This window comes from Cervus canadensis, chromosome 3 (assembly GCF_019320065.1).
Source record: "Cervus canadensis isolate Bull #8, Minnesota chromosome 3, ASM1932006v1, whole genome shotgun sequence".
In the NCBI taxonomy this organism is placed as follows: domain Eukaryota; kingdom Metazoa; phylum Chordata; class Mammalia; order Artiodactyla; family Cervidae; genus Cervus; species Cervus canadensis.
The window spans coordinates 101,317,671-101,339,522 of record NC_057388.1 but is presented as its reverse complement, the minus strand read 5'-3'; the positions used below and the strand labels follow the sequence as shown (position 1 = coordinate 101,339,522).

At 41.9% G+C, this 21,852-nt stretch overlaps 1 protein-coding gene across 3 annotated transcripts in view; it reads left to right on the top strand.

Moving 5' to 3' along the window:
- Positions 1 to 21,852, top strand: part of TCAF1 (TRPM8 channel associated factor 1) — a 46,326-nt gene that overhangs the window by 6,077 nt on the left and 18,397 nt on the right. Inside the window, exons 1-2 of one of the 3 annotated variants that reach the window (XM_043463947.1) lie at positions 6,760 to 6,887; positions 17,397 to 18,030. In XM_043463947.1, coding sequence (XP_043319882.1) covers positions 17,411 to 18,030 — 620 coding nt within the window. In that variant the 5' untranslated portion in view covers positions 6,760 to 6,887; positions 17,397 to 17,410. Of the gene's footprint in view, positions 1 to 6,759; positions 6,888 to 8,852; positions 8,997 to 17,396; positions 18,031 to 21,852 lie in introns of those variants that run through there. The other 2 variants (XM_043463946.1, XM_043463945.1) reach the window with 2 other exon arrangements.

Here is a 21,852-nt window from a genome sequence, read left to right as displayed (position 1 = left end):
GTGACCAACAGGCACATGAAAAGAAGCTCAACATCACTAATTATTAGAGAAATGCAAATCAAAGATACAATGATATACCACCTAACACCAGTCAGAATGGCCATAATCAGAAAGTCCACGAACAATAAATGATGGAGAAGGTGTGGAGAAAATGGAACCCTTCTACACTGTTGGTGGGAATGTAAATTGGTATATCCACTATTGAGAACAGTATGGTGGTTCCTTAAAAAAGCTAAAAATAGAGGTACCATAGAATCCAGCAATCACACTCCTGGGCATATATCCAGAGAAAACCATGGTTTGAGACGATAAAGGCACCCCAGTGTTCATTGCAGTGCTTTTTACAATCAAGGAATAGAACCAACCTAAATGTCTATTGACAGATGAATGTATAAAGATGTGATACACATGTACAATGGAATATTACTCAGCCATTAAAAAGAATGAAACGCCACTGGCAGCATCAAGAAGATCTGGTGATTATCATACTAAGTAAGTCAGACAGAAATACTAATATCATATGATATCACTTATATGTGGAATCTAAGAAAAATGATACAAATGAACTTATTTACAAAACAGAAATAGACTCACAGACTTAGAAAACAAACATGGTTACCAAAGGGGAAATGTAAAGAGGAGAGATAAATTGGGAGTTTGGGATTGACATATACACACTACTATATTTAAAATAGATAACCAACAAGGATCTACTGTATAGTACAGGAAACTGTACTCAGTATTTTGTAATATTTCCCAATGGGAAAAGAATTTGAAAAATAATAGATATGTGTATATGTATAACTGAATCACTTTGCTGTAGACCTGAAACTAACATGCCATTGTACACCAACTATAGTCAAATATAAAGTAAAATTTAAACAAGTAGGTAAAAATAAAAAAATAAAAACCATAATGAGATACCAATACATTAAAAAGTATATATATCATAAACATATGTGTATTTTTTAAGCCTAGGTTTTTAAAATGCTTGACAATTTATAATTTAACATTGAATAATTTAACCCAATTATATTTATTGTAATTAGTAATAGCATTAGACTTATTTTTACCATCTTATTATTTTCTCTTAATTTTTTCTGGTTTATCTCTTTCATTTCTTACCATTCTTTCTTTATCCTCCTTTATTTCCCACTATTTTACTCCTTCTCTTATTTTTAAGTTACATGTTCTAAAGTTTTAGGTCAAATGTTTTAGTAGTAACTCTAATTGTATAGCATACTTAACTCATAACGTTTATTGAAGTATAGTTGACAAATAAAGCTTGCATATGTTAAGGTTTTGGGAGGGCTTCCCAGGTAGCACTAGTGGTAAAGAAACTGCCTGCCAATGCAGCAGACACAAGAGACATGGGTTTGATTCGTGGGTTAGGAAGATCTCCTGGGGGAGGACACTGCAGCCCACGCCGGTATTCTAGCCTGGAAAATCCCATGGGCAGAGAAGTCTGAAGGGTTACAGTCCATGCAGTCGCAAAGAGTCAGACACAACTGGAGCGAATTAGCACACACTCATACACACACACATATTAAGGTGTACAGTGTGATGTTTACATGTGAGTATGCATTGTGAAATGATTGCCCCAATCAAGCTAATTAACATATCGACCACCTTGTATAGTTTACCATTTTCTTTTGGTGAGAACAATTAAGATCTACCATCTTAGCAAATTTCAAGTATGTAATACAATATTGTTAACTAATAGTCATTGTGCTATACATTTGATCTCCAGAACTTACTCAACCTGAATATCTGAAATTTTGCAATCTTTAATCAATATTGCCTCATTTCCAACCTCTCTCCAGCTCCTAGTAACCACCATGCTACTCTCTGCTTCTGTAAGTTCAACTGTTTTATATTCCACATATAAATGAAGTTGGTACTGTATTTGTCTTTCTGTGTCTGCATTATTTCAAAATTTAGCATAATGCCTTCAAGGTTCATCCATGTTGTCACAGATAGAAAGATTTCCTTTTTTAAAATAGCTAAATAAATTCCATTGTGTATATATACCACAGTTTCTCTATTCATTAATCCATTTGATAGACACTTATCAGATGGATTAATGAATAAAGTTGTTTCCATATCTTGGCTACTGTGAATAAAGCTGCAATGAATGTGGCAGTGCAGATATTATTTCCAGATACTGGTTTTATTTTCCTTTGAATATACACCCAGAACTAGGATTGTTAGATAATATGGTAGTTCTATTTTTCATTTTTTGACAAGTCTCTATACTGTTTTCCACAATTACTGAACCAATTACATTCACATCAACAATGCACAAGCTTTCCCTTTCCTCCTCATCCACACCGACCCTTGTCATCTCTTGTCTTGTTGATAGTAATGCTTCTAACAGGTGTGAAGTGATATCCTGTGGTTTAGATTTATACCTCCATGATGATTAGTGGATTGAAGTACTTTTCCATTTATCTGCTGGCCATTTGTATATCTTCTTTTGAGAAATGTCTATGCAGGTCCTTCATTTATTTTTAATTGAACTACTTGTTTGCCTGCCATTTAACTGTTTGAATTCCTTATGTGTTTTGGATATTATTAACTCCTTATTGGATATGTGGTTTGTAAATATTTTCTCCTGTTCTGTTGGTTTTCCCTCTACACTGTTGCGTCCTACCCTGTACAGACACTTTTTGGCTTGACATAGTCCCACTTGTTTATTTTTGCTTTTATTGCCTGTGCTTTTGGAGTCATATCCAAAAATTTATTGTGCAGCCCATTGTTAAGCTTTTTCCTATGTTTTTTCCTAGTAACTTTACAGTTTGGGATCCTGTGTTTGAGTCTGTAATGTATTTTGAGTTGCTTTTTGTATTTGGTGTGAGGGAAGCATTCAACTTTGTTTTTCTGCATGTGAATATCCAATTATTCCAACACCATTTATTGCAGAGACTATCTTTTCCACATCATGTGTGCTTTGCACATTTGTTGAAGGTCAGTTGACTGTATGGTTACAGGATACAAAACCAACTTACAAAAATCAGTTGTAACTAACAGCGATTGAGCTCTGTTAGTGCAGAGCTGTCTCTGCACTAACAGCGATTGAGCAATTTCCTAAAAGGGAAATTTTAAAAAGAACCCCATTTATAATAGTATCAAATCAGTAAATATTTGGGAACCAGTTTAACCAAAGGCAAGTAGGTGGCTCAGTGATAAAGAATCTGCCTGCCAATGCAGGCGATGCAGGAGACACAGGTTTGATCCCTGGGTAGGGAAGATCCCCTGGAGTAGGAAATGACAACCCACTTCAGTACTCTTGCTTGGAAAATTCCATGGATAGAGGAGCCTGGTAGGCTACAGTCCATGGGGGTCTCACAGTCAGACATGGTTGAGCACACACCCAGCAACAACAATTTAACCAAGAAGGTGAAAGATCGATACACTGAAAACTATAAAATGCTGATGAAAGTAATTGAAGACACAGATAAAAAGATATTCTGTTTATGGATTGGAAGAATTAATAATGCTGAATTGTCTCTGATTGCAAATTTATATATAGAAAAGCTTAATAAATGAATTTAGTCATCTGCAAACAGGCATATCTATAGACAAAAATAATTTCTTTCCATTTTGGATGGCGTATGTTTTTCTTACCTTGTTGCTCTGGCTAGAACTTTGAGTGCTATATTGGGGAAAAAATGAGGGAGGGACCTCTTATCTTGTCCCTGATCCTGGTGGAGAAACTTTCAATCTTTTACTCTTGAGTATGATAACTATAGGCTTGTTATATATGGCCTTTATTATGTCGATGTATATTCCCTCTATATCCAATTTTTTCACAATTTTTGTCAAGGAGGGCTGTCGCCCTCTGCCTGGGTGACAGAGTCAAGTGCTCTTTCTTCATCTGCTGAGATGATTTTATACTTCATTTTGTTAGCTGAAATGAAGTTGATTTCCAGATGTTGAAACATCTTTGCATCACTGTACTAAATCCCAACTTTTTATGGTGTATGATTTTTTTTAATGTACTGTTGGATTCACTATGGTAATGTTTTATTGAGGATTTTTGCATCTATATTCATCAAGGATGTTGGCCTATAATATTGCTTTCTTGTAGTCTTGTCTGACTTTGGTATCAGGGTATGTGTAAGGCTCAATGCAATAACTTCCAAACAGTTTATCTTGCAGTTGTGCTATTGTTATTATATATTTTTATGCTTTTATATCCCATAAAGTGCTTTTGTCTATTTAAATAGTTAATATTGACTTATATTTGCCCATGTATTTACTCTTTCCAGGATTCTTGATTCCTTCCTATTGTTATGTATTTCCATCTGGGGTCATTTTTCTTAATCTTGCAGAACTACTTTTTATATTGTATTGCTAGCAAATTCTCTCAGCTTTTGTTTATGTAAAATTATCTTTATTTTGCCTTCACTTTTTGAGGGATATTCTTGCTATGCATAGAGTTTTAGGTTGGCAGATCACCTTCTTCTTTTTTTTTTTTTTAAGCAATACCACTGTGTTCTGGTTTCTATCATTTCATTTGAGAAACCATATGCATTATTGTTGCTCTAAATGGAAAACATCCTTTATTTCTCACTAACTTACAGATCTCCTCTCTAAGATTGGTTTTTAGTATTTGATTATAATCTGCCTAGGTGTACTTTTCTTTTTATTTATTCTGCTTATGGAATGAGGAGTTTTTTTAATCTGAGTTTTGATGTTTTTCAGCCCTTTGGGGAACTTTCTGCCATTAATTATCAGTATATTGCTTCTCATTCTTTCTCCTTTTCTTCTGGGAGCCTAATTACACATCATTACCTTTTACTTTGTCTCATAATTCTTATTATATTCTTTCTATATCTTTTCATCTCCTTATGCATCATCTTTTCTTTCTGTGTGTTATTTTTGAATAGTTTCTACTGATTCCTGTTGCAGTCCACCAATTCTTTGGTGTATTTAATATGCCATTACAGCTAACTATTGAATTCCTGATTTCAATGATTATTTTTATTTCTAAATTTTCTATTTTAACATTTTATGAGTTTTAATTCTATACTGGAATTCTCCAGCCTGTTTCTCTTATTTTTGAAGACATTACATTAATCACAGTTATTTTAAAGTCAGTTCCTGTTTAAGAACTCAATGTCTGAACCACTTGTAACTATGTTTCTATGTTTTGTTGTTTCTCTTGAATTCTTCACAATTCATCCTTATTTTTAGCCTGCTTCTAAATTTTGGATTAGACAGAGACATCATGAATGAAAAATCAGGAAGTTGTAGTTGATGTTATTTTTTTCCAAAGAGGATTTTTTTTTTGAGGTGGGAGACAGATAAAGTAACAGAAGATGACTTTGATAGTATCAAAGGTTAGCTTTATGATTTCTTAGAACAGATCCATTTCAGACTTTTCTTCTACCCAAGAGCATAGACCATGGTTTTTCTCATGTCTCAACTGAAAGCAGAGTGTTGGTAAGAATCACTTAACTTTGGTGGGGCTTGACCTACATATTTCCATAAGTCTAGAACTACTGAAATGAACTGCTCAGTTGACTGGCATTTTAGCCTCTATTTTCCGCAAGTTTTTTGGGTCTCTTCCTATGCATGCACAGCTTAGAAATCAGTCAGTGACTTGAGGGAAATTTGTACATAGATTTTTAGATTCACTTCTCTGAGGTTTCTTCTTGTCTGAAATTTCACCCTTTGAGTTCCAGTTCATTTGGTAATCTTGAACCAGTAAGACTGACATTTCCTGCTTGGCCTCAATTATCTTGCATTGTAAACTGGAAAATGCTCTAAAAGAAAAAGCCACAGCGAATGTACAGTTCACATCCTGTGTTTTCCTTCCTTCAGGATTGTAGCTTCTCAAGCTCTGTTTATATTGTTTGCTCTTCAAAGTCTTCCCTTGTTTCCTGTATTTTACCCAACTTTTATTGCTGTTTTTCATGGAAAGGTTGTTCCAAACAAGGAATTTTCTCAATGATAGAACTGAAAGTCTCTCACCATTTTGTCTTACATCTCAGATTATTTATCTAAGATTATTTTATTACTTCTTGAGATATATCCTTTAGAATTTCTTTTAAAGCAGACCTTTTGATGATAAATTCTCAATATTTGTTGGTCTGAAAACATGTTTAAGGCTCTTACAATAGAAGATAGTGACAGAGTTGCGATAGGGATGAGAAAGCAGTGAGGGTAGGTTTTGGGTAGCTTCCTGACTATTAAGGATGGTGCTACTTTGAACATTCTAGTGCATGTCTTTTGGTGACATACGAATGCATTTCTGCTGGGTATATAGGTTAAGGGTGATTTTACTAAACAGTCTTATTTTTTTTACTTCAAAGTATTTTTTTAACGTTTAAAAAATACAAAATTTCTAGAGAAAAGAAACTACCTGTCACTTCCTAAGGTAGCCAAATATATCCTTATTTTTCCTGTTAGAAAAACAGAAACATACAAAAGTAGAATCATTAATGTTTCACTGAAACAGCTGTATTATTTAATATAAAGATCTATCATTATTTATTAGCCAACTCGCTGGCTGGTAAACAGTCTCATGGGTTTCTTTTTTGACAAACTGCCCTGCTTCCCTGCCAGGGCTGGGGCAAGGGTCTCCATCCTGGACCTGCGCGGGCACCTTCGCTCAGACGCTGACACAAAGCGGGGGCCTCTGCGGTTCGGGCGGGGAGGTCGGCCAGGCTCCGCCCCCACCGTTGCGTCCGCCAATCAGCTACCGGGACGGCCTCCTCCTCCCTCCCCATCCCCACCGCGGCCCACCTTCACCCGCAGGTTCCACCACCGTCTCCCCCAGTTATCAAATCCAGACTGGGTGCCGCTTCTCCGTGTCACACCTCTGCAGAGGAGCCCCTTCCCCCTCTGAAGTAGCGGGTGTGGATATTGCTGGACAACGGGTGAGTCTTGTACAGATAAGGCTTCTGGGCACGGAGCACAGACGGAGGTCCCTGCGGCTGGGCTGGGCCGGGGTCGCGGGGGAAGTGAGTCCAGCGGGGCTGAGAAAGCGTTCGGGTTTTCGGCCTGAGACCACTTGGGCCTAAAAAGCCAGACATCTTTCAAAGAGGATTCCCTGAGGTTTCTCCATGTCTGTTTCTGGCTCTGCTTTTTTTTTTTTTTTCCTACCGCTCTGGCTCTTATTTCTTTAGTGCTGTATTTCTCGTCCAGAAAGGTAGCCATCAAGAGTCTAATGCATTCTTGCCCTTTCCAAACATTTTTCATAATAGAATCTTTCAAAATGACAGATAAGCACAGAAAACTACACAACAGATTTATCAGATCACCTTTCCTTCATCTCCCTCTTTCCCTCCCAACGTCACTCCCTCGCTCCCTCCCTGTATCTCTTCTTAAGAAACAATCTGACGTTTAAGCCTTTTCCCCACCAACTGTCACACTGCCATCCTCAGAGGTAAGTTAGGTTGTATCTCTCCCATGTATAGTTTTGTCCTTCTATTATTTATTTGTATGTAAGCAATATATGCATTCTTGTTTTGAATTTTAAATTTTTCATGAAACTCGGTGTTTTGGGGTTTTATCTTGGTGCTGCTAATCTTGGTATTTCAGACCCAAAAGGGTCTTAGCAAACAAGTCAGCCAAACAGCCCTCCCTGTTTAGCTAAGAACCCTGGCCCCTGGAGAAGATAAAAGACTTCCTTGCCATCACTCCTCCACTGAGCAGGAAGGATCCTGAATTTGGGATCCCTTGACTTCTGTCCCTTGTGTTACCGCTATGTAAATCCTGCCAGTGAGCTCACCTACACACATACTCCTATTGAATATTGTTCATACAATTCAAATTAGGGAAAGGGGGTTGAAGGGAGAAGGGGAGAGAAAAAATGACTTGGATTTGGACCAAAATCTTACTCAAGGTTAAAAGGTATGCATTTTCCTGAAACATTGTATGCTATTAAATGTTAGGATGACCAGAATATTTATTTTATTTAACAAGCATACATAGTCTTACTGTTTGCCAGACATTGATCTAAGAATTTTGTAGGTATTCACTCAGAGATTTAAGCCTTGGATTGTGACATAGGTACCAATTTTATCATCCCCATTTTGTAGGTCATGACACTGAGGCACAGAGAATTAAGTAACTTGTGCAAAGTCACCTAGCCCGTAAACTATAGCACTAAGATGGATTCCAGATCATCTGGTGACAGTCTTGAGTTCCTAACCATTGTATAGTAACACCTGAGCTCAGCGAACTCACCACACAAAGTAGGAACTTGCAATTCTGAGAAGGGAAAAGCAACTGTCAGCTGGTCATAGAAAGGACTTCAAGAAAGAAAGAGGATTTAAGAAGTACACAGAATAAATTTCAGCCAATTTTGGTAGCTTGACATATATTCTTATTTTTAATTTACAAAAGTAACACATAACCGTGCATATGATGTAGAAGTATGTAAAAGTTGCCCTTCAATATTCCTCAGATTAAACAATATTAGCAGGGAGAGATGAATCTGTCCTTTCATGCACCATAATACAAATATACGCGATTGCTTTTTATTATAAAAACGAGAGCCTATTCAACAATGTCTACCATTTTTATTTTTCCCTAGGCAATATGTCCAGTACATTCCTCCTATGAACTGGAGATCTAAGCTCTTCATAAGGATTGAATAATAATTCTGTAGACTGTATCCTATGGTTTGTTCAGCCTCTTCCTTTACTAATGAATAGTCAGAGAATTATATGTCTTTATTAAAACCGCCACCCCCACTGTCCGGATGGGGGCCACCGCAATGCCCAGCCCACTGGGCCGGCGACACAAAGAAATGCTGTCCCCTGCCAAGCGTCGCCCCTCGGCTCGCGGCCCCGCCCAGAAGGAAGCGGGGGGCGGGAGGAGACTGGTCGGAAGCCCCTCCCCTCCTCCCCCGCGGGCTCCGCCCAGCTCGCTAGCCTAGAGCTGTTTGCGAGGACGCCCCTTCCCCGCAGAACCCAGGGCCCCTCTGTGCACGCAGCCCTGCTTCCTCCAGCTGCCTCCGTGGAAGCTGCAGGGGCGACCTGGTGAGTGGCCCTCTCCTAACGTCCCGCAGGCCGGACCAGGGGCGAGTGGCCGTGCGCCGAGATCGGGTAGGAGGAGGCAGGCGCCGGAGGCCGAGGGGCGCGGGCAGGGCAGGGGAAGAGGTTGCGGGTGCCTAAAAAGAGGGGCGGAACCCCTCGCTGTTGCGTCCGCCTTCCTGTGAGTGAGTGTTCTCGGCTCTCCGGCTCTGCGTCCCTCCTGCCGCATTGCTTCTCTCCGGGTTCTGACATCTGATGTTTGTTTAATTGCTTTGTGTGGTCGAGTTACGCGCAGGCCTGGCCTTGGAGAAACGGCCTCCTCCGCAGCTTTATCGCTGAGCCTGCCGTAGCCCCTGGGTGGCGGCAGGGCTTGCTCTGGAACACACCGGGAGCTGGGGATGGAACATCACTTCTGTCCTTCTGCCCTTTGATCTTTGCAAACACCGTCTCTGGGTCTGAGATCCCTCGCCCACTCCCATTGCCCCCTCCCCCCCGAGACTGGTTGGGGTGTGTGTCTGTCTGTCTGTTTATCTAACAGGGGCGGATGATCTGTGTCCCTCCCACCCACCCTGAGCTCCCTGCCAGCAGGCCAGGAGAATTCCATGGCAATGCACGCGAGCTTTTCCGCGGTCTCCCCTCCCTTCACCCCTCCGCCTCCTGCTTCCCCCATCTCAGCCCCCTCTCCACTCCTCTGACGTCACCGACATACTCTTTGCAGATTGGCTCCGGGTCTGGGGAAGAAAATCTGGCTGACCTAGAGCCTGGAAGGGGAAGGTGGGAGGGGGATCCCACACTAGAACTTAGCGCCGACAGCCGCAGAGCTGACTGCCCTCTCCCACACTGTCCATGTGATAGACACCCTGGAAAGCAGGCTGGTCAACAGTAGGAAGCGGCTGGTAGATTTAAAAAACAAAAAACTCAGGTCTCATTCCTGGGCCCATACTCCTCCATTACTCGATTTTCCTGGGAATGACCGAGTGAGAAAAGTGAGCAAATATGAATGAGAGAAAGACAGAGAGCCGCCGGAGGGAACTTGGGAATTTAGAAGAGAGTGCATTAAGGTTGAACTGGGGGAACAGAAAAAGTAAAGTCTTTAATGCCCACATCTATGGAGATGGGGAAGGAACTGATTCTGGAAGGCCACAAGAGTGCTTGAAAGATTAGTAATGGTCTGTCTTTTAGGCTAGGTGATTGGTATATGGAAGTTTGTGTATTGTTTTATGTGTATTTTAACATCCATATTCTTCCATGTGCATTAGTGTGTGTGTGTTCAGTGGTGTCAGACTCTTTGCAACCCTTCTAATGGTAGCCCACCAGGCTTCTCTGTCCGTGGGGTTTTCAGGCAAGAATATTGGAATGGGTTGCTATTTCCTTCTCCAGCGGATCTTCCTGACTCAGTGATCAAACCCATGTCTCCTGCATATCCTGCCCTGGCAAGCAGATTCTGTACCACTAATGCCATCTGGGAAGCCCTCTATGTGCATTACATATTCCTTTAAATGTATGGATTAAACCATTTTAAGTGAAAATCAAATCAATAGATTGAGCTGGTAATATCTAAAACAGAATGTGAAAGGTGTTGAACCCACCCTGATTACGGCTACTATTAGCAGAAGATGGTGGACACTGGGAAAGATATTAGACATATAAAGAAAAAGAAACAAGAGTTTGATGGTAAAAATGGACCAAGACCTGTAGAGTTGGTGTCTGTGATATGAATCATTTTTCAAGGCCAGAGTACCTATATGCTGTAGAAGTGATCCCAGGTTTGCCCTTAATAGCCACATCCATCATCAGTCATTCATCCGTGGAGTGCCTGTTCATTCCTGGGGGGAATCCAAATATATAAAATATGTCCCCTGACCTCACATAGTTACTCTGCTTTGGGGATTTGAAATCAAGCTACAATGCAGGTGTGGTACAGTATCCAAAGCAAGCCTTCTACCTTCTCTCCCTTACAGAAACAGCTCTTAAAAGGAGACCCTGTGCAGGTACCCTGGGGCCTCTTTGTGGTAGGGGCAAGGGACTTATAAAGCTCTTTCCGCTGAGTTGCAAGTTGTGCCTGAGGTGCCTTCTGCTTTAGAAGTGCCTTGGGTTTCATTAGCTAGTGGGCCTAGAGAAAGCAGGATCCATAAGGAGAACCAAAGATGAAGAACTTAAGGGGAGAAATAAGGATTCCCCCAGGCTGTGTCCATCTGTGCTCAGCAAGCTAGGAGGGCAAACAGGGATTCAAACACAAGGAAGAAACATTTGGTTTAAAAATTAAGTGTTGGGGTCACTGTTAGCTGGTTAAAGTGGGGATAGAATCAGCTGCAGAGTTCAAGGAACCTCCACAGAGGAGGAAATCAGATTTATTGGTGGACAAATGCATAACTTGTTGGGAGATGAAGAAAGATGTTTTAGGATAAATGAAATAGAATCAGTTGATGAATCTAATCATTTATATATTCAATTGTTTAGTGGGTTTACTTGATTGAATTTATATTATCTGTGCTATTTTGGGGCTTTCCAGCTGGCACTAGTGGTAAAGAACCTGCCTGCCAATGCAGGAAACATAATGAGACTCAGATTTTATCCCTGAGTTTGAAGATCCCCTGGAGGAGCGCATGGCAACCCGCTCCAGTAGTCTTGCCTGGAGAATGCCATGGACGGAGGAGCCTGGTGGGCTGTGGTCCATAGTGTTGCAAAGAGCTGGGCACGACTGAACTGACTTAGCATGCATGTACATTCTATTTTTAATTATATAGTAATATATACAAAAATTCAAAGGAGGTAGATGCTTGCTTCTTGGAAGAAAAGCTATGACAAACCTAGACAGCGTATTAAAAAAGCAGAGACATCACTTTGTTGACAAAGGTCCATATAGTCAAAGCTATCATTTTTCCAGTAATCATGTATGGATGTAAGAACTGGACCGTAAAGAAGGCTGAGTGGTAAAGAATTGATGCTTTCAAATTGTGCTGGAGAGGACTCTTGATAGTTCCTTGCACAGCAAGGAGATCAAACCAGTCAATTCTAAAGGAAATCACTATTCATTGGAAGGACTGATGCTGAAGCTCCAATACTTTGGCCACCTGATGTAAAGAACTGACTCACTGGAAAAGACCCTGATGCTGGGAAAGATTGAAGGCAAAAGAAGGGGGCGGCAGAGGATGAAATGGTTATATGGCATCACTGACTCAATGGACATGAGTCTGAGTAAACTCCAGGAGATACAAAGCTGGTGCTCTAGGACAACCCAGAGGGATGGGGTAGGGAGGGATGTGGGAGAGGGGTTCAGGATTGGGGAAGGACAAGTGTACAGTTAATTAAGAAAAACTCCAGGAGATAGTGGAGGACAGAGGAGCCTGGTGTGCTACAGTCCATGGAGTCGAAAAGAGTCAAGCACAACTTAGTGACTGAACAACAACAGACTTGTATAAGTTGGATGGCATCATTGACTCAATGGACACAAGTTAAGCAACTCAGAATACAGTGAAGGACAGGGAAGCCTGGTGAGCTGCAGTCCATGGGGTCTCAAAGAGTCAGACATGACTGAGCAACTGTGCAACCACAATAAAATCCTAGTAACAGACTTGTGTGTTTCTGGTACTTAAGAACATAGACTGCAGTACTAGACTTCCTGGGTTTCAATGAAAAATCGATCTCTTATCACCTTTGTGACTTAAGCAAGTAACAAATCCTCTGGCCATCAAGTTTTTTGTTTTCTTTGTTGTTTGGTTTTGGCTATTTTAAAAATTAGAATAGTGATAGCACATACCTCAGTGGTTTATTGTCAGAATTAAGTAATGTATATAAAGCATTTATAATGCTGGACCCTGGTAAGCACTATATCGTTACTACTACTAAAATTACTAGTATTACTATTATTAGTATCTTTATCCATTCAAAACTGGGTTTGTGTCCTACATATTGCAGTGATTTGAAATTTTCACTTCATATGTATCTAGGACATTCTTCTAGGTAGATGAAAACTAGATTTAACTCTATTCTTTGTAATAGCTTTGTTTTTTTTTTTTTTTTGTAATAGCTTTGTAATACAGATTATCATACTTTTCTCGAACATTTCTCCCTCTCAAAACTTGTCTTGCCACATTCACAGCATTGCTATCAGATCAGGTCTGATACGATAGCCTCACAAACAGTGCAGGAAAGGGGAAAACTGACAGAGAGGGGGTGCTCCGGTGTTCCTACCCAAACCCCACTCCCCTCAGGCCACCACCCCTCTAGCCCAGAAACCAACTCAGCAGGAAATCACCCCTCTTCTCCCTTGCTCCCTCCTTTTCAAATCTCCAGGCCACCTGTCCATCCCCTTTGTCACTTCTCCACAGATACTTCTTCTCCCATGAGCCAGCTCAGTGAAAGTGAAAGTCGCTCAGTCGTGTCTGGCTCTTTGCGACCCCATGGACTATTGCATGGAATTCTCCAGGCCAGAATACTGGAGTGGGTAGCCTTTCCCTTCTCCAGGGGATCTTCCTAAACAGGGACAGAACCCAGGTCTCCCGCATCGCAGGCGGATTCTTTACCAGCTGAGCCACAAGGGAAGCCAGCTAGAGAGAGAAAAGCCAGCTAGAGTCCCCTGCTCTAGGTGAGTTCGGAGTATCCTCACTACCGACAGTATGGCAGCTGTCGCAGAGTGTGTATGGGGGGGGTGGGGGGCTACACCCCAGGGCCTCACGGTGGGTACCATGGCCTATCTGGGGGATACGGGAAAGTTGGATCAGCGATCCTGCACCCTTGGGAGTCAAAAATGGTTCTGGGAAACCTTCCTTGTCATCTGTCTCCCCGTCTAAGATTTTTATGTATCCATCTCCATTTGTAGTTTTGTGTAGTGGTGAGCAGCCTTGTGCATACGTCTTCAATACTGCTGCTCTCATTTTTGTAAGAAAGGCTATTAGGTTTGCTGGTCTCAGGATGGGCTCACCTTTGAAACTGAGTTGCCCCTATCAGACTGCTTTCAGATTCTCAGGCCTTTCAGAGACAGTGCTAGTGTTTCCAAAGCCTCTGGGACATGGGATGTCAATTATCTTCATCTTCTCCTCCTCCTCTTCCTCCTTCTTCTTTGCCCCCTACCCCACTTCTTTTCATATAAGCTTGTGGAAAACATATATGTTATTTTAATTTCCTGTGGATTGAGCATATTTCCATAGATTAATTGGCTCTTTAAGATTCCTCTTCTGTGACCAGCTTCTCTTAGAAGGGGAGGATTTTGGTGGCTTGAAAGATGTGGGAGCAGGAACAGGAAGAAAGAGAATGGAAAGAGAATCTCAAGTTAAAGCAGGGCAGGCCCAGGAAGGCCAAGTATCCCGGAAGCTGCTGGAGACACGCTGGAAAGTAAGGAGCAACCAGCCCTGGAGGCCTTAAACCCCAGGAGGAAGCTCAGATTTCCCCCTGTGGGCAGAGATGAAGCTCTGGGTCTTCTTTTCTGGGAAATAATACAATCCGTGACTGTAGAAGGATAAAGGTGAGAACAGATACTGATGACATAGAAGCCGGATCCGTTTTGTCCAGGAATGAATTACTGAGGACCTAAACTAGGTTAGTGGCAGTGTGTGTTGGAAACTGCGACGGACAACGTTGTGGCCAGCTGGATGTGGAGCAGGAGGGAGAGGAGACACAACCGTGACTCTTGCTGTTTGCTGTCCCAGCTATTTGTGGACCCCAGGAGGAGCAGGGGCAGGACAAGCCCTTATTAACCAACTGTCTGCTGATTGTATCTTCTCTGTGGGGTGCAGATTATTCTTTAACAACTAGGGACCTTGAGCTTATGGAATTTACCCAAGAGGAGCTAATTTGGAGGGGAAAAAGTTAAGACTTTGTAGTTTTAGAGAAGTTACAAATGGCAGAATGTGCTTTCAGTAGAGGTCTTGCATTTATTAGTTATGTCAGGACCAGGGCCTTTGAATCCGTGGCTTGGGGAAGGCACAGACAAGGGCTATGCCAAGGATTTTTTCAAGAACCCATCGAAATACTTCACTAAATATAATTGTTAGTGTTAGTATTGGCTCTAAAATATGAAACCTGTAAAAATCAGAGTCAATAAACACTTAATCCAGTGTTGGTAAAAATCTGACATTAGATATTTTTCACTTTATAAGAATTCCTTATTATATGCATACTTAAATAGCTTATTCTTAAGTAATTTTAAGCAAAGAATGTATACACACACATATATATGGACTTCCCTGGTGGCTCAGACCGTAAAGAATCTGCCTGCAGTGCAGGAGACGCAGGTTTGATCCCTGGGTTGGGAAGATCCCCTGGAGAAGGGAATGGCTACCCACTCCAGTATTCTGGCCTGGAGAATCTCGTGGACAGAGGAGCTGGGGGAGCTACCATCCATGGGGTCGCAAAGAGTCTGGGTGACTAAGCACACACGTGTGCATTTATATGCATTATATATATATTTATTTATATATATATATATATATATACACACATACATATATATAGTAGTTTGTTATTTAGTTGCTAAGTTACGTCTAACTGTTTTGCAACCCCATGGACTGGAGCCCACACAGTGTGTGTGTGTGTGTGTAAAATTATTCTTAATCTAGTAATTTTAAGCAAAGATATATATACACATATATCTGTATATATATATATATATATACACACACATATATATATATAAAATATACTCTAGATCAACTAATTTTAGGCAATGTATATATATATATAAAATAAATAATGGAAGGGCACTTAACCAATGCTATTCCTTTCATCTTCAAAACAATCCTGTGTGGTAGATGCTATTTTTCCTACTTAATGAATGAGGAACCCAAGTCTGAGAAAGGTTGCCAGATCCCGGTAAACAGCAGAGCTGAGACTCAAACCCAGACAGCCTAACTCAGAGCCTAAGCTTGTATTAATAATTGCTTTGCCATAATACCTTGAGTGAGCATAGTCTCTCACAAGGAAAAAGTGGTAAGGGCCAAAGATAAACACTTAAGGAATCTCTGCATTTTCAGAAGAGGAAGGGGAAGGCCAGGAAGGAAGTGGTTCGAGGTTGCAGACAGTGAGGTTGGCTATAAGGTTAGAGGTGGTCAGAGCCTCGGGGACCAGGGAACGGCATTGTCCAGAGCCACTGAGTGGTCAGTGAGGATGGTGAGGGCTGATTGTCCTGACTGTTAAACACGTCTGCCCATGAGGGAAGTGCTTCAGTAAAGAACACATAGAGGAGGTCAGACTGCAGAGTGACTTTAAGCAGGGGGCTCAAGGTGAAGAAGCAGAGGGTTTTTGTGATTGCACATCCATCGACATATACATCTTTTTCTGCTATGTCCGGGTGCGAGTAATAATCTGCTATAAATTCATAATGTGTTACTTTCTGCTTTTGGTTTTCCGGCCCCACGCTGAGGTTAGTATGATCAGTGCGAGTGCCGAGTGGGATGGAGCAGGGGTGGGGAGACAGCGTGCTGCACCACTGTGTTGGTTTCGTGTGGTTGCTACAATAAAGTACCACAAACTGAGTAGCTTAAAACAACAGGAATGTACTCTGTAGCAGTTCTGGAGGCTCAGATGTTTGACACCCAAGTGTTGACAGGTGTGGTTCTTTCTGGAAGTTCTGAAGGAGAGTCTGTTTTACGTGTCTCGCTTACCTCTGGTGTTCGCCAGAAATCTTTGGCATTCCTTGGCTCATAGAGACACCACAGAGACCCTGATGCCTGCCTTCATGTTCTCATAGCCTGTGTGTCTCTCCCCTGGGCACCTGTGTCCCAATTTCATCTTCTTTTTTTTTTCCAATTTCCTCTTCTTTTAAAGGCTCCAGTCATTAAATTCTCTGCCTAGTCACTCAGTCGTGTCTGACTCTTTGCGACCCTTTGGACTGTAGCCCACCACGGATTTCTCATGAGACTTTTCAGGCACGAATACCAGAGTGGGTCACCATTTCCTTCTCCAGGGTATTTTCATGACTCAGGGATCGAACCAGCATCTCCTATCTCCTGCATTGCATGTGAATTCTTTGCCTGCTGAGACATCAGGGAAGCCCAGTCATTAGATTAGAACCCACTCCAACCCACTGTGGCCACACCGTAACATGGTTACATGTGCAAAGACTCTATTTCCAAATAAGGTCATACAGGTACTGGGAGTTAGTTCTTGAACGTATGTCTTTGGAGACACAGTTCTGCTTTTGTTCTTCACTTCTGTTTGTTTCCTTCTGTGATGGAAAAGCGTGGAGCTTGTTTAGTTTGACAGTAAGAGTGTTAACGGACAGAGCCCAACAAGGTCTCCTGGGTTGGAGACACCGACAACCCCGGCGAGTGCTTGAGTCTGTTCACAGCGTGGGTCTCATCTGCTCAGTGGGAAGCGCTGCCCCAGCTAGGGATGAGTGAGCCGCTTGGCTCGTTTGTCTGTTCACCCATTCTTCAGCAGGCTGAGTCTTTGCTTTCCTCTCTGCAGAAGCCGGTCCAGCCATGGCGACTCCATCCGCTGCCTTCGAGGCCCTTATGAATGGAGTGACGAGCTGGGATGTCCCCGAAGACGCCGTCCCGTGTGAACTGCTCCTTATCGGAGAAGCCTCCTTCCCGGTGATGGTGAATGACATGGGCCAGGTCCTCATCGCGGCCTCCTCCTATGGCCGAGGCCGCCTGGTGGTGGCGTCCCACGAGGACTACTTGGTGGAGGCCCAGCTCACCCCCTTTCTCCTCAACGCAGTGGGTTGGCTTTGCTCTTCCCCCGGGGCGCCCGTGGGTGTACACCCATCCCTGGCACCTCTGGCCAAAATCCTGGAGGGCTCTGGAGTGGAGGCAAAGGTTGAGCCGGAAGTGAAAGACTCCCTGGGGGTTTACTGCATTGATGCCTACAATGAAACCATGACTGAGAAGCTGGTCAAGTTCATGAAACGTGGAGGAGGCTTGCTCATTGGAGGCCAGGCCTGGGATTGGGCCAACCAGGGCGATGATGAGAGGGTTCTGTTCACGTTCCCGGGGAACCTCGTGACCAGCGTGGCCGGTGTGTACTTCACCGACAACAAAGGGGACACGAGTTTCTTTAAAGTCTCTAAGAAGATGCCCAAGATCCCAGTCTTGGTGAGGTGAGTGCATTAGCCCAGTGGGATGCTGGTCCCAGGTTAAAAAGCAGACAATGGCTCCTGTCTTTAGGCTACTCCCAGGCTAACAGAAGAGAATTTGGCATTCAAGCATAGAGTCATCATAAGTCAACCAGAGTGTTACAATACCCTGAGACACAGGAAGGGCAGGGTCCCTTGTTGCTGCTACCTTTTCAGACCAGGTGACTTAGCGCTTGGATGGGAGAAACTTCTTAGTAACCATTCTGTCCCCCGGCATCTAGCTTAGTAAAATGTATAGTGTAGTGTAGTAGTGTTAGTCGCTTAGTTGTGTCTGACTCTCTGCGATCCCACAGGCTGTAGTCTGCCAGGCTCCTCTGTCCATGGGATTCTCCAGGCAAGAATACTGGAGTGGATTGCCATTCCCTTCTCCAGAGGATCTTCCTGACCCTGGGATCGAACCCGGGTCCCCTGTGTTGCAGGCAGATTCTTTACCGTTTGAGCCACCAGGGAAGACCTAATAAAATGTATATATTGCTGAATCTCAGGGTTGGCATGACTGATCCAGGAAGGTCATAGGTCAAGGTTGCTTGCAAATGAAATGTAGGGAAAAGGAAAACAGACAAAGTCTAGAGAGCTGTGGGAAAGGTTTTGAAACATCCAGCCAGATGGGATTAGGATGGAAGTAAGAGCTAGAGAATTCGAAAGCTGAGATACCAGAAAGGTGGCACAAGTCTTAAATCTTGTGATTTAAGATCTTAAATCTTAGAGATGATTTTATCTCTGGGAGTAAAACACATGATGATGGAGAATGAAGGAGGCAGGTGATGGATGCAGGGACAGGCTCCATGAAAAGTTCTTTGAGGGCATCACCCAACCTGTCCCATTCACACTGTCCTCCAGCACCTCATACAGTGTTGAACATGGTTAGCAGGTGCTCAGTAAACATGTGGATGGATGAAGAAAGAGATGAGAAGCTGGAATAATCCTAGCAGTAGAAAAATCACACCAGGCCATGCCCTATATTGTACATGAAAACTCTCAGCATGCTTGGAGCAAAAAGCATAGGTATTTCTGACTGACGGGAGCCGAGCGAGCTGAGGTTGGACTGGGTAAGGCGGGCACACCAGGGTTAGTATAGAGACTTTGGGGAAGAGCTGTGGCCTGTCCTTGGCATGGCACTCCTGGAACACCCCACAGCTCCATACGCACATGTGCAGTGAAGAAAGAGTTGTTCAGAGACACAGGGTTGATCAAACTTCCACTTACAAAGATCTCCATTCTAAGGAACCACAAGGTAAAACCTGAGCCGAATTCTATTAACAGCATAATCCCCTTTAGTTGAGTTCATTTCCTTAAGAGATGTTTTTCTCTATCAAAATCATACCTGTTTTTTCTTTGGTTATGCCTATATCTCTCTGAATCTGAATTTTTTTTCTTTATGGTTAAATCATGCATGTGTGTGCATAGAAGTGGATCCGCACATTTCAAACCTATGTTGTTCAAAGGCCAGCTATATTTTTGAATTATGATTATTCTTCATGGCATACTCTTTTAAACCACTTTTTCAATACTGCTGGATCCCTTGCTTTCTAATTTTTATTTTAAGATTATTAAATCATAACCCCACAATGTAACTCTTTTCATCTCTGTACACTATCTTTCCTATTCATTCATAATTTTACACCCTTGTCGTCTTATTATACAGGCTGTTTTGAATTCTGTTCATATACATTTTTCATTCTGTGTGATCTTTAAAATTATTAAAATTATAAAATAGAAAGATTACATTTTATGTAATCTTTAAAAAATATAAAAATAATTATATATTATTACATTCTGTGTAATCTTTAAAATTGGCATTTATGTGAATGCTAATATATACCTCATTTATTTAATCATTTGCTTTCTATTGAAGATTTGGATCTTTCTTCAGCCATCTTGTAATTATATAATACTGTATTACATATCGTCAGTTCATTTTAGAAGTATCAGACAACACTAGACACCAACATGCTTCTATTAGAATTGAAGAACAGAGGTTATTTCCATCACTGGCAAGTTCAAGTTCACATTGAAAGTCCCTGTGGGTTTAGTTACTCTGCCCAAATGTCCTGTTTTTGTTTTTACACCCACATTTGAACATGCAAGTGTGAATTAAGATAGCTTTGACTTTGTTACTTGCACATTTCTTACTAAATTACATTCTAAATAAGATCTTGGGATAAACTTTCTAAGAGTAAACTGTCCACAGGTCTTATCAAAATGAATCAAATTTTCATCAGAAGAAATGACTACTTTTATGATCATAAAAATAAAACCCTAAGTGACAAAACCAGATGATCCACTTTTAGCCTGGTAAGAACACCCACAGATGTCAGGGCACAAGCCTCAGAGTCACTGCCCTTATTTCCTGCCTGGAAAGCACCGTGGTCTCCTTGTAGAGCACTACCCACCACATGGCAGGAAAAGAAAGGGACAACAGAGGATGAGATGGTTGGATGGCATCACCAGCTCGATGGACATGAGTTTGAGCAAGTTCTGGGAGTTGGTGATGGACAGGGAAGCCTGGGTGCTGCAGTCCGTGGGGTTGCAAAGAGTCGGACACGACTGAGTGACTGAGCTGAGCTGAAGCCACCATGTTGTCTGTGTGACCACACCAGCGGTGCTCTGTTCCCCAAACAATGTCTACTCTTCCTTCCGCTTATCCTCACTGGCCTCCGCTGTACCTCCCGCTCCGAGGGCAATGGCTGTTGTATTTGTGTGCAGAACCACCTTCTTTCTATTAAGTATTCATTTGAACAAATACTGGATCCACTGTCATAAACACAGCCTCATTTCAAGACTCAGGATACTGGGAAAAGCACCATTTTAGTGGAGGCCAACCTTAATAAGTTCCTAAATAATGTCTGTTGCTTGCTCTAAAACCCAGAGCCACAGATAAGCCTCATCTTTAAAGTAGGATTAATAATGACTACCTTTAAGGGTGGTTGTAAGAATTCAGTGAATGAAGAAACAAGTTCAAAGTACCTAAAACACTTTAATTGTTTTGACATCAGCCTTCATGTTATAGCATATAAGCATATGAGGTCATGAATATCATTTCCAACCATTGAGATGTACCTGGCATCCATCGTTACGCTGCTTTGCCCCAAGTCTTGTGTTCTGCTCCAGTTGTATAGCTATTGATATTTTAAGTGATACTTTTCCTATTTCTTCCATCAAACTGAGGCAGCAGCAGCAGGACCAGCTATCTTGTTTTATCCTCTTTATGCATTTAACCAAGCAAGGACTAGACACGGGATTGGCTTTACCAATAACGGGACTTGACACTGATTAAACATATCATTAGGTAATCAGTCTAAGGGAGGTTTCAGGAGACTCAACCACAGTAGTTTGCTCTTTTTTTTTTTTTTAATAAGAAGGTCCTTGTCCCATTTTAACACAAATCTCAGGCTTCTGTTAGAGTTCTTGTTCTGTGTTTGTTCATTCATCCATTCATTTAAGGCAGTGTTTTTGTTGAGTATATGCTATAATCTCAGGCATTATTTCTTATTTCAAGAATATGATTTCCAAAGATCTGAGAATCAGCAGTGCAGAAACATCTCCAATAACCAGGCTTGGAGGAGATACAAAAAAAACAAGTACCTGTTGTAGGAAGAGGGCTGTGATATCTAGGCTCAGTAGAACTCAGAAACCTGAGGTTGCTGCTAGCAACTGCACACCGTGACAGCGTGTGCTTTCCACTCTCTTTCTACCTTTAAATGGAAAGTGCTTGAGTATAGTAGAAGGTCCTTGCCCTCATTTCAGCTGTTACTCCACTGAGGCTGGTTTTCAGTCTTCAGTGAT